Source organism: Antedon bifida, chromosome 9, assembly GCF_963402885.1.
Source record: "Antedon bifida chromosome 9, ecAntBifi1.1, whole genome shotgun sequence".
In the NCBI taxonomy this organism is placed as follows: Eukaryota; Metazoa; Echinodermata; class Crinoidea; order Comatulida; family Antedonidae; genus Antedon; species Antedon bifida.
This window is the reverse complement of record NC_136234.1, coordinates 13,691,676-13,704,051: the sequence shown is the minus strand read 5'-3', so window position 1 is coordinate 13,704,051 and position 12,376 is coordinate 13,691,676. Positions and strand designations below refer to the sequence as shown.

Here is a 12,376-nt window from a genome sequence, read left to right as displayed (position 1 = left end):
ATTTGTCCATCATTTTGCCATAAAACTGCTGTAGTGTGAAAAAAAAACCACCCAGTTTATTAACGCCATATTTCTTTATTTGGCGACAAGTCTACTGTATAGTTTTATTAGTTGTAAACAATTTTATGTGATGCATGTTGTTTACTATAGTATTGATAATTATCAAGGTAAACAAAAATGTTAAATTTTATAGATATAATAATGTCTATTCTTCCACAGCATTCTTAACAGAGGCGGATCCAGGGGGAGGAGGGCAGCAGGCCCGGCACCCCTAAATTTCACAAATTGTAATAAAAAAGATAGGACATCCAATTAAGGTCAGCCCTTCATCATTGGTCCATTTTTAGGCCCTGTGCCCATTCCTATTTCAAAATCCTGGATCCGCCACTGTATTAGGAAAATATTGTCAATATGATTAATTTATCAGTTGTTTATCAATGTCTAATGAAATCTGTCTATCAAAAATAAAATTAAAAGGGACAGAACATATATTGAGAATTCTATGTTTTGATGTATTTGATCATATTAAAGAAACTGATTCATCTTTTACTCTAAAATATGTTAACATTTATTTATATATGGTAAGAGATTCTTGAAAATTATTGAATTCGCAATATACTGTATGTTCTTTCTTTATTGAAGTTTACATATATTTAATTTAGTTTTAAATTATTCAGTGGAAATTATTTAACTCATTGACTTAAATTTATGTTACAGTTATTGAGAAAGAGACATATAGGAAACGACATAGCCACAATCATTTTTCAAGAACCAGGGGCAAAGCCGTTCTCACCGATAACGATTCGTTCACATTTCCAGCACGTGTTTGTCATCGTGCGGGCACATGAACCTAACACGGAAAACGTGCGATACTCGTAAGTAGATTTAAGCATCAATACAATGGATGATGATAAATTAGACGATAAATAGGTCAGGTTTTGCTCATGTATGCGCTAACGCTTACTTGGAGTTCATGATTTCTGAAGGCTGTTTGATGATAGAGATACTTGTAAGAGCACTCAATTCTCTCCTTACGTATTTAGATAAGCTTTAATGTTGGAAAGATGATGAGGGAGGAATCGTTACTTGTACAAACATGAAATTAATTTGTCATATGGGAATATTCACAATACATAAATAATTGCATACAAATTTGTTGGCTTTACAACAATACATTTCTCAGAAATATTTCATTGTAAATGAAAATATTATACTCTAGGGAAAAGTGGTTTTATCGAAGCTGACATCTGATGATGTTATTCTAATACCTCTGACTAAAAATGTTAATTTGTTTTTTACCTAAAAACAAATCAAAACGCTTTAAGTAGTTAGTTTAAATTAAGACAAGGATATTTTTACTTATATAATCATGATTGCATCTATTTGATTTTAGATAGATTTAAATGAAAATGTAAAAAATAATAAAAAATAATTGTATTTTCTGTAGTATTTAGAATTTCAGTTTTATTAATTTTCCTCAGCAAGTATCAAAAGAAATTGTCATAAATGCAAAGCAGTTTTTGACTTTGGAAAAACATTACAAAATATAATTGGTAATCAGTACTGCCTTTAAAATTTATTTACAATAATTGCAAAACAAATTTCAAATGATAAATTTTTAGTTTTTTTGTATTTTGAGTTCTGGATCAAGTTTTTATTTAGTGAGGTCTTTAATTGGAGAGAAGCCTTAATATTAGGTTTACTAAATCTTTGGTCTTTTATTAGAATCACTTCAACTACATACTACCAGTGTAACCTGTATTTTTTGTTCTTCTGAGTCAAGTTGTTAATAGAGCGGTCTTTAATTAGATTTACTAGATAGTGGCTATTAGCCTCATTAAAATTTAATCTAATTTAATACAAAAACATGAATAATCAGAAGTATTGCTATATGATCTTAAAGGGTTAGCCAAATTAGATTAATTACCTTATCTAATCTCTATCAATCCTTTAAACATCATCTTACAAGTGGATTAATAACTGGATTCATTTTATCTTGGCTATCTTTATGTTCTTCAGCTAAATAGTGTTTATAGTATTTTTCGCAGAACTAACAGGTCAAATCACACAATCACCTTAAGACACATTAAAACAAAATTTAGATTATCACTAATTGGCTTGTCGTCACGTTGTCTTAGTGCACACTTTAGTAGCCGCTCCCTCTATTCTCGAGAGCTAATCGTCCGGTAAATTGGCTTGATCGTATTGTACAGAATGCTGTAGGCAGCTGCTTCGCATTGTATAGTTATTTCATCGCATCTCATGTTACAGTAGATGACATGTGTGTAAAAGTTCATGGTTAGATAAAATGAGTAAAAGAAAATACATAAATTTGGTTGAGCTAGCTTTTACTTGTAATAATTGTTATCTCTTGAAACTCGTGTTTCAACACTACGGCGAATCCCTATTGAAGGACATCGCTATTAAGAGGACACTTTCCTAGGAAACGGACAGTGTGCAATATACAATACAGCCAACCCCTATAAAGGGTACACTTTCTTGGGTCCCAAATGTGTCCACATAATAGGGTTCTATTATGTAAGTTTATACCATGTATACATATAATAATTCAACAATATTGTTATAGTGCATTTTATAATGACAATTCCATGCAATTACATCATGTCTAATGTATGTACACAATGCATATACAACATTCAACAATATTGTCTTCTGATGTCTCTTTTGTATGCTTGACTTGTCTTTCAAACGCATACATATCATCATTTAACATACATATCATCATTTAACATTATTGCATACAAATGTGTAATAAACATTTTCAAATCGTCCACAACCATTTACCCAATAGCTTGTATCTTGCATGATTAATCTTTATGGTGTGATTCAGTTTTATTACCCTATTATTTGTATTAATATAATTTTGATAACAAATATAACTTGTTTGTTTTTAGATAATTATTGTTGTTATTTCATATTTATTATCAAGGTGGTGAAATCAGTCAGAAAAACTGGTCTCTTTTGAGGCCCTGTGTACATTACTACAGTAGTACAGTATTTTGAGGCCCTGGGTACATTACTACAGTAGTATTTTGAAGCCCTGGGTACATTACTATATAGTATTATTTTGAGGCCCTGGGTACATTACTACAGTAGTATTTTGAGGCCCTGGGTACATTACTATACAGTATTATTTTGAGGCCCTGGGTACATTACTATACAGTATTATTTTGAGGCCCTGGGTACATTACTATATAGTATTATTTTGAGGCCCTGGGTACATTACTACAGTAGTATTTTGAGGCCCTGGGTACATTACTACAGTAGTATTTTGAGACCCTGGGTACATTACTATACAGTATTATTTTGAGGCCCTGGGTACATTACTATATAGTATTATTTTGAGGCCCTGGGTACATTACTATACAGTATTATTTTGAGGCCCTGGGTACCTTACTACAGTAGTATTTTGAGGCCCTGGGTACATTACTACAGTAATATTTTGAGGCCCTGGGTACATTACTATATAGTATTGTATCCAGGGCCCCAATTAAAAACAAATAACAGTAACATAATTACATTTACATTACAAGAAAAGTAACATTAGCTGTTTGTTATGTTTCCATTATTAGCCAACATAGTTGTCACATTCACTTATCTTATGTTGAGTTAATTTGACTAGACAGGCAATATGATCTCACCATAACTTTTGATGAGTGTGAATGTCCAATTATAAACATTGGATATATCAACTAGACAAATTTCTTATATAAATATTTATATAATTCATATGATTCTGATTCAATCAGAAAATGATATCCAATTTAAATGGCCATATTTTTATGTGAACCAAAGTAACAAACTTTGATTATCTTATTAAATATTGGATTTAATTTCAATTTAAATTCAAATGAAAATTTCTCTACGGATGAGGCAGTTCAAAATCAATTTAAATTGTGCTCAATGTTTTCATGGCCCTTGACCCTTGACGTTTGACTTTTTCATTTTATATTCTCATCATCATGTTTGAAATCGGCTTTAATATTTAAATATCTGCTCTAAAGTGCTTTTCGTCAAGCCAACCTCTCAAATACACATGCTATGTTTAATATAAATATATTAATGTCCTTATTAACAAATTATGTTTCAGTTCCAATTGCGAAAAATTATGGGAAAATTATGGTATATAGATAAAAATAATTATTTGAATTTAGAAGATTGGAGAATAATTTTCTTTCTTTCTGATCTATATTTGTGTTAATAATAATAAAAATTAAAGAATGGAAAGCACATAATTGGGAATTTTTTAAATTACATAAAAATGAATACTATTTTTGCATTCAGTTATGGCATAGATGGTGCTATAATTATACAAACAAAAATGTTCTTAAATATACAAATATAGTCATTCATTTTTCTCAATACATACTTACTTTTTAATAAATCAATTTAGGAAATTAATTGTTTTTTTGGATCTTATTTTATTTGTTAAATTTTAAATTGTTTCATTTTCTGTGGGAATTTTTGAGCAATAAGGTTTTTTTTGCAAATACCTTGATTTCGCGAGGAATGTCATTGCACAATGCATGATGTGAAGGGTTTGTACAAACAACATATCATGTGTCGCGCACGCTATTTGCGATAAAACTTATTGCATGTTCAAATTAATTTTCTGGCCTTAGGAACAAATAAAACTGAACTAACATTACACCAAAATGGTTTTTTTTTGTAGGGTTGCAGTTTCACGATCTAATGATGTTCCATCTTTTGGACCTTATTATGGTGCAAATATGAAGTTTACGAAATCAGCTTCATTCGCAGAATTTCTGCTTGCAAAAGGTATGTTTATAATTATGAAACACATTGAATATTACAAAACAATTTAGAAAAAAAATGTGAGATATTAAAAAGAACATTAAAAACGTCTGCCTAGTTTTGATATTGAAATTGTACCTTAAGCGTGGTTCACACTAGAGCAAGGTGGTGTATTGCATAATTGATTTCACAGGGGCAAACACAATTATTAGAAGGGCATTTGCTTACGTTGCGTAGATTGCCTTACATTGCGTCGCTAGTGGGAACCAAGCTTTATCAATATTCTAAAGAACCGTATCTTAATATAATAATAATAATCAAATAATGATAATATCCGAACGTAAATTCTCTCCTTTCAGTCATAAATGGTGAAAACGCTGTTCACAAGTCAGAAAAATTTGTAGCCATGGCTACCCGAACTAGATTAGAGTACTTAAAGGATTTGGCTGAGAATTCTGTGACGCAAACGACAATAGACTCCAGCAGTAAACTTGGAAAGTTTGCAATCTTTGATCGTAAGAAAGAAAAGATTGCACATAAAATACCACCTGATATGTCATTGAAGGGAGCCCTCGTGTGGTATGTTCAGGTAAGCATATTCTTGATGTTTCCATATATTGCAGTCTGGGAGAATGTAGTTTTTTTTTTTCAAAATGCATTTCATTTTTCAAAGAATGGAAACAGATTTTTAGTTTAATTTTTTTATTTTTACAAAAACATTCCAACAAGGAACAAAGTTCCCACTTACAGGCGACAAAAATATAAAATATAACAAAAATTTCTATATACAATATATTCAATATGAAATATCAAAAATTAAGATAAAATATTCTGCCCACCACCAACACGTATAATATAGGAAACATAACAATGTTACCAGTTTTCTTGGATCCGATTTGGAAACCACCCTTTTTTACTAATCATGATATCATATTTTAATTTTTGTTTGTTAATTGTTAATAAAAGGGCAAATGTATATTGTGTAGCCTAATTGTCTGTTGCACTTTAGCAAAAGGTTTTCGTTATCTCTGGTGAATTCTGGGTAATCCTGTTTCTAATCCTCCAAATCCCATGTGTGCCATGTTTTCCCAACATGATCGTTCTAAGCTCATCATCCAATAGTAATTTCCTCTTAAAATTTAACCGCTTAAATGTTCGTTGACCTATTATTTAACCAAATTAAATTGACAATTTAGAGAGGAATAGCTGTATTAATTGTTGTTAAATGGCAATCGTTGGAGAATTAGTATTATTGAATATCCTGGTAAGAGGCTCAATGGGTTTAAAGTCAGCTGACTTTCTAGACACCTGATTGGATAAAAAAAATCAGCTGAACATTGCCAAACTTTGTCAATGGGTTTTTAAGTAAAGTATACATTTCCTATGAAATTAAATAGTCTTGACTAAGTCAAATTTGATTAAAGCGTTTGTTTAAGTTGAAATTGATAATCCATTGATTAAATAGAATGCATTCAGTTTGTGAAATAACGGATCTGCAAATATTTCCTTAAATGAACATCCTATATTCTGATGTTATTTTGAGAAAATATTTATACATCACAGAATAGAAATACTGTATAGTAGATAGGTTTCAAAATAGATAATTTAACTCTACATGCAAATTATCATACATTTATAATATAAAATAAAAACAATTACACAAAACAGACAAAAAAATGGAGAGATTTTGTTAGTTGATTTCCAGGGCAGACCAGAGAAGAACATGGACCTCTCCGCTACGAGAATATAAGTAATAACATGTGTGTTTTTACCTCACTTAAAATAGTAGGTAAATTAACCCACTAAGAAATACACCACAAACAGTTTTCAGTTAATTATTTTGCTTTGACTTTTGACCCCTTGTAGGCTGATCAATGGTCGCCATTGGCCGGTGGAGAATATGATCAGGTGACTAGAACATGGACTCTTTAACTAGTTTTTTAAATCATCACATTGCAACCACTATTTTTAATAAAGTTTTAATGAATGCTATGTTTCATAGTTTTGGTAGTTGCATTGCATGTTTATAGTGGATGTTATATTATTATTAATCATTTTATTTTGTAATTTATTTTTATTGTCACAGGGTAATAACCATTTATTATTTTATTTTGTTATGTTTATCTTGTTGTTAAGATTCAAATGTGACACTTTTGATTATTTTTTTAGTTAGTATCAGAATTTTTAAGGCACTACAACTTCCCTAAAGAACACAGTAATAATTTAAATGACTGGATATTTATTTTATCCACATAATATACTGTACTTGCTCGAATAGGTTCTTCCCCTTCCTACCAAGGTTGATGATTATATACAATTTTCTTCTAATACATATAATTAATATTTATCAACGTACTGTAAGCGTAAATATGTTCATATCACATGGGTGTGCATTTAAAATAACCAGCGTACAGTTTTATGTTTTGTTATGCAATTCAAAATATACTGTTTGCTGCCCTCAAGAGTTCATATGTAGGAGCACATTGGATATTAACAGAATGTAAATGATAGTTTTAGTTTTAGCGCCTGAATAACTGGATGTAATTGTGAATGTGAATTTTATATATCAATATAGGTGTTACATTTTTATTGTCGTAAATTTAATGATTTGTGATGATTACTACTGTTATGAATTATTTGTTTAATGAAAACACTTTCTTTAATTTTATGTATTTATTTATTTCTTCTATAAATGGGTATCCTATTCACTACAAAGACTTCACTCAAGGTCCTAGTACATAATTCACAAAATTCAAATACATATAAAGATAAAAAAGATTGTTTTCACCACCAAACACGTGCTAGAACAATAGTGAAACCTCCCATTTTCAAAATATTATAATTAAAATCGATTTGGTCTGTTATTCAAAATAACAATGAATATCAGTAAAACATATTTCTGAATTGTTTTATGAGTTGGTCTCAACCAATCATTTTGAAAATCTGAAAACCGAACTGAATACTACATGAAGGTCAGTTGGTGCTTAGATGCTGTGCCACTTTTGAAGTTTCTTGTACCTGTTGTCTGAGTCCTCATATCTGTGGATGTACATTTAACTTGTCTGTCAGTCTGTCTGTCAATACATTTCACTGGTGCATGTCCATTTCTCATCTTTGTATTTGTGTTGATTTTGATGATGATATATTCATTTTTTTAAATTTCATCATCATGAATTTTAGAAAAATCATTTTACAAAATCATACTAAAAAGGTTAATGTTGGCTAGTAAAACAAAGCAAATTAGAAAATCATAACATCGAATAAAATATTAATTTGTAATGTGTTCACGCATTCTCTTTGTGTTACAGTTAACTCATCCAAAACATTATTCTCGAAAACTAAAATATCTAAAAAAATCCCAGAAGGTCTTAACAGCATTATTATTATTATTATTATTATTATTATTCACAATTTGCATTTGTCAAATCACTGCCATAGTAGTACGCTTGGCTTGCAACCTCACCACTTCAATTTTGCATCACTGGCCTGGTTTTATGACTACCATAGTTATATTATCATATTATGCATGTAAAACACATCTTACTGAGATCTGTTTATTCAGTGAGACTTGTATTATAATTACTTTTTTTTTCAATTGGGACACTGGTGTACAGTATATAACTACATAATTTCATTTTATTTATTTATCCGACCAACAAACCATAATGTAAAATATACAGGGATGAATTGGTCAGGGACTGCTAAAATAAACAAGATTACTACATACTACTACATATTAAAGATGTATTGTTCCCCTGAAAAAATAACATTTTTTTGTTGAATATGCCATTTTAATGTCACAATGGTTACTCACTTTGACCAAAAATTGGATCGGAATAAAAAATATTTACCTGAAAAACTAATTTAAAGCAAAACAAATAGTAAAATTGGCTGCCAGCCAGTGGGTTTTTGGTTGAATTTAACAGTTTATTTTGTCATTTTATAAGTGAAAACATTCTTTTTCGTTTCAGAAGTGAATGGCTTATTCAAAGTCTGATTTAATTAATCTTCATTTTTTTTTCGGGGACAATACATCTTTAAATAAAATAAATTTATAATAACCAATATAATAATTGTATTACTGTATTGTTTTGCAAGTATATGGTTGTATTTTTTCCTTCTGTAATATTAATTCACATCTTTTTTTAGCAGGTTGGCGATTTCAGCTTGTCTGACCCTGTGGATAGTATCTTAGGTATATCAACTGAGCTTTTTACGTTGATGGAATTCTCCAGTAAATTGCCTATATTTAGCATCCCATCCATGGCTGTCATTGGTTGGACCGCCAATGGAAACTGGTAGGTTTAATAAAAATTACTTAAATTTAAATCTAAAATGATGAACTACCTGTATATAATTCTTTACGTTCAAACCATTAATGAATACATTCATCTAGTCATTGCCAGATGAAGATTTTAGAAAACAAGTCAAAATGTCACACACGTATGTATTTATAACTGGTTTAACCTAAAGAATTATATACAAATAGGTAATATAGAAAAACCAGATGAAAACATTTTTAGAAGATGATGAATATAATATTACTTTCTGATTGTGTATTCATAGTTATTCTTACTTAGAATATGATAATGAGAAAATATTAGTTTGTGACTAATGACTACAAATTTTAATGTGTTGTTTTGTTCCATAAAATTTAATGTCAGAAAGAAGATAAAATGTAAATATTGTTCCACTTGTCATTTTATTGTGATAGTATTGATATAAGATGGATATTTTTAGATTTATTACTTATATATTTACCTGCAAATGTAATCTGCAAATTAGAGGAAAAATATATGCATATGTCTTCATCTGATATTTTTTTGATTATGAAAAATAAGCTTTGTCTACACTATCAAACTTTATGTGACAAAAAAAGAGTGATGTGCCTGTATATGGACATGATGATGTCATGTCACTACCATATTTGGGCACATCACAAACTAGTTTGATAGTGTAGAAAGAGCTTAAGTTCACTACTAAACCAAAGACAGGCTTTGAACCCAGGTCACTGGGATTAGCAAGTAAGGTACCACCAAGCTACACTCTTTTTATGTTATTTCAGTTTGAAAGTATACTTCAACGATGGCGACTGTGTAGTACTCCATCTTGTCGAAGGTGGTGATGGGATCAAGGAAGTCGTTAAAAGACTTATGATGGTCTCTAAAGGTCATGAGGTCAGTCACAAAAACTTGATTTAAACTAAAAATGTAGGGTTCTTTAATTGAACTTCAGAAAGGATGCAGCCTTACAATTAACATTATGTAATAATCAAAATTTGATTTTATATCCATTGTCCAGTACCAGTAGTTATTCCCTATTTGGGAACAACATTGTGTTTTATTAATAGGGGTGTGCCTTGAATACAGGTTTTTGCTGCCTAGAGGTTGGCCGTAGAGTTAAAACATACATTTCCCCCTGTCCATTTCATGGTCAAATGTCCTAGAGAGAGGTCCTACTGTAGTTTGATGAGAGTCTTTGAGATATTATTTTTAATAAAATATAAATTAAACAGAAATAAAGAAATTTAAAGGATGCTAAAATATGAAATGTTATTATTTTTCAGACTAATGAAGTAACATTAAGACGGAATGGTCTAGGCCAATTAGGCTTCCACGTTCATTTTCAAGGGGTCGTAGCAGAGGTTGACCAGTACGGCTTTGCGTGGACGGCCGGTCTCAGGAAGAGCTGCCGACTTGTTGAGGTAAATGACCTCCATAATCTAATTGAATCATAATTCAATACTGCACGCCATCACATTGGCAAGTGACGAGAGAAACATGATTCAGTAACTTAAAAAATTCAAGTATATAGCTGAATTCAATTAGCTAGCATTTTATAGCTAGCAGTTGCAATATTAAATGCAAGCTATTACTAATAACACATACGAATGGGCTGTAGGTACAATCACTGTAGGACTGCCTGTGTTAGACAAATGTTCATGTTCTTTGTATGTGCATAAAGCTCAAACAAAAAAAGTGTGATGTATCCAAATATGGTAGTAATTTGACATCATCATGTCCTTTAATTAAGCTTTATCCATGATTCACAGAAGTCTCAGAACTTTTAGTGCAAATAAATTTGAAAATAAATCAGAAATAGACTTTATTCTGGTCTTCATCCACCATTATTTGACCAGATTCACGACCTACTAATCCTGACAATTTTATACCAATTTTAATCTTAAGCTCTGTCTACACTATCAAACTAGTGTGATGTTCCCAAATATGGTGGTGATACGCCCAAATATGCTACAGTAGTGATATGTCCATATATGGGCACATCACAATTTTTGTCACATAAAGTTTGATAGTGTAGACAGAGCTTAAGGCAATGTTTTCTATCAAATAATCATACAGTGTAGACAGAGCTTAATGAAAGTGTATATTTACATATGTTCACTTTATCAGGATATGTATTTTACAAGTATCCTGGTAAATACACTATAATATTAGAGAAAAATTATTAATATTAATGTGTCTGATAATTGTTGTTTTAATTGCAGATATGTAAAGTTGCAGTATGCACCCTGACCCACGATCAAATGATTGACCTGTTGAGGACCTCCGCAACTGTAAAGGTTGTTGTTATTCCTGCACATGAAGATGGAAGCCCAAGAAAGTACGTAGTCTGTCTGTTTGTCCAATGTAAATTTAACAGTAACATTTTGATCCATATCCACATGAGGGCCTCTTCAAGTCAGCTATATTGCTGTAGTACAGCTATTAGAGCTACCCTTGTAAAACAAAGTTGAATAAATATTTAATAAATCCACAAATCAAAAAACCATGCACACAATTTTGAGATGAATCTTGCAAGTTATATTCCATATTTGGAAATAAGGTTAAAGGTTATATCAGCTTGAAAACTATATATTAATTGGTTGATGGACTTCAAAGAATCTAACCTCGCCTTGGACTTAATTGATTTATAAGTCTCTTTCTTCATTTCCTTTTGAACGTTTCATTATATATGCCAATTTTCATTTTAAATCTTTAAACACCTTGTAGTCTAGTTCTGTCACTTTCAACTTTTAGTACAAAATAATAAGTTTGATTAATTCGTAGGCTATATTCTATTTCTAATATTAGATGTTATTATTATTCAAAATATCATATGCCATGCATTAGTTAGATCCATCCTCATGTTTGGGGGTACATTGCACTCGGAGGTTTTATTAAAATGTGAAGTAGGCCTGTCTTATTGATAACCAACCTGTAGAGTGCGCTGTCTATTAAGCAGCTCGATTACAGAATTTCCGAGTGCCATATTTATCATTCAACAATTTTTTAAAGATGAAATGGCTAATTAAATTACTAGAAGTTTACACCCCTGTGTTAGATAGACAAGACAATCCAACAACTCATGAAAATATTCTGTCTATTGCACTCATAACAAATTCATATTTGTATACAATTTTCTTCTGTGTCCTCTAACTAATTATCTCCTTTGATCAGGTATCACTCATTTACTCGTACATTCCTTCATTTGTTATCTAAATCACTCATCTTGGGTGCTTACGCCTATCAACGTTGCCACTTTTAATTATTATCAGTTGCGTGTTCTTGTCCACATGTCTTGGAGCTTCCACATAACTGAC

At 30.8% G+C, this 12,376-nt stretch overlaps 2 protein-coding genes across 7 annotated transcripts in view; one reads left to right on the top strand and one right to left on the bottom strand.

Moving 5' to 3' along the window:
• Window positions 1-12,376, bottom strand: part of LOC144852162 (protein YIF1B-A-like) — a 238,405-nt gene that overhangs the window by 66,068 nt on the left and 159,961 nt on the right. The window lies entirely within an intron of this gene.
• LOC144852141 (signal-induced proliferation-associated 1-like protein 1) overlaps window positions 1-12,376 on the top strand; it is an 83,239-nt gene that overhangs the window by 33,250 nt on the left and 37,613 nt on the right. For 3 of the 6 annotated variants that reach the window (XM_078709879.1, XM_078709874.1, XM_078709875.1), the window contains exons 9-16: window positions 718-875; window positions 4,694-4,800; window positions 5,136-5,365; window positions 6,643-6,684; window positions 8,926-9,074; window positions 9,842-9,953; window positions 10,343-10,480; window positions 11,282-11,397. In XM_078709879.1, coding sequence (XP_078566005.1) covers window positions 718-875; window positions 4,694-4,800; window positions 5,136-5,365; window positions 6,643-6,684; window positions 8,926-9,074; window positions 9,842-9,953; window positions 10,343-10,480; window positions 11,282-11,397 — 1,052 coding nt within the window. The remainder of the gene's footprint in view (window positions 1-717; window positions 876-4,693; window positions 4,801-5,135; window positions 5,366-6,642; window positions 6,685-8,925; window positions 9,075-9,841; window positions 9,954-10,342; window positions 10,481-11,281; window positions 11,398-12,376) is intronic. The other 3 variants (XM_078709876.1, XM_078709878.1, XM_078709877.1) reach the window with 3 other exon arrangements.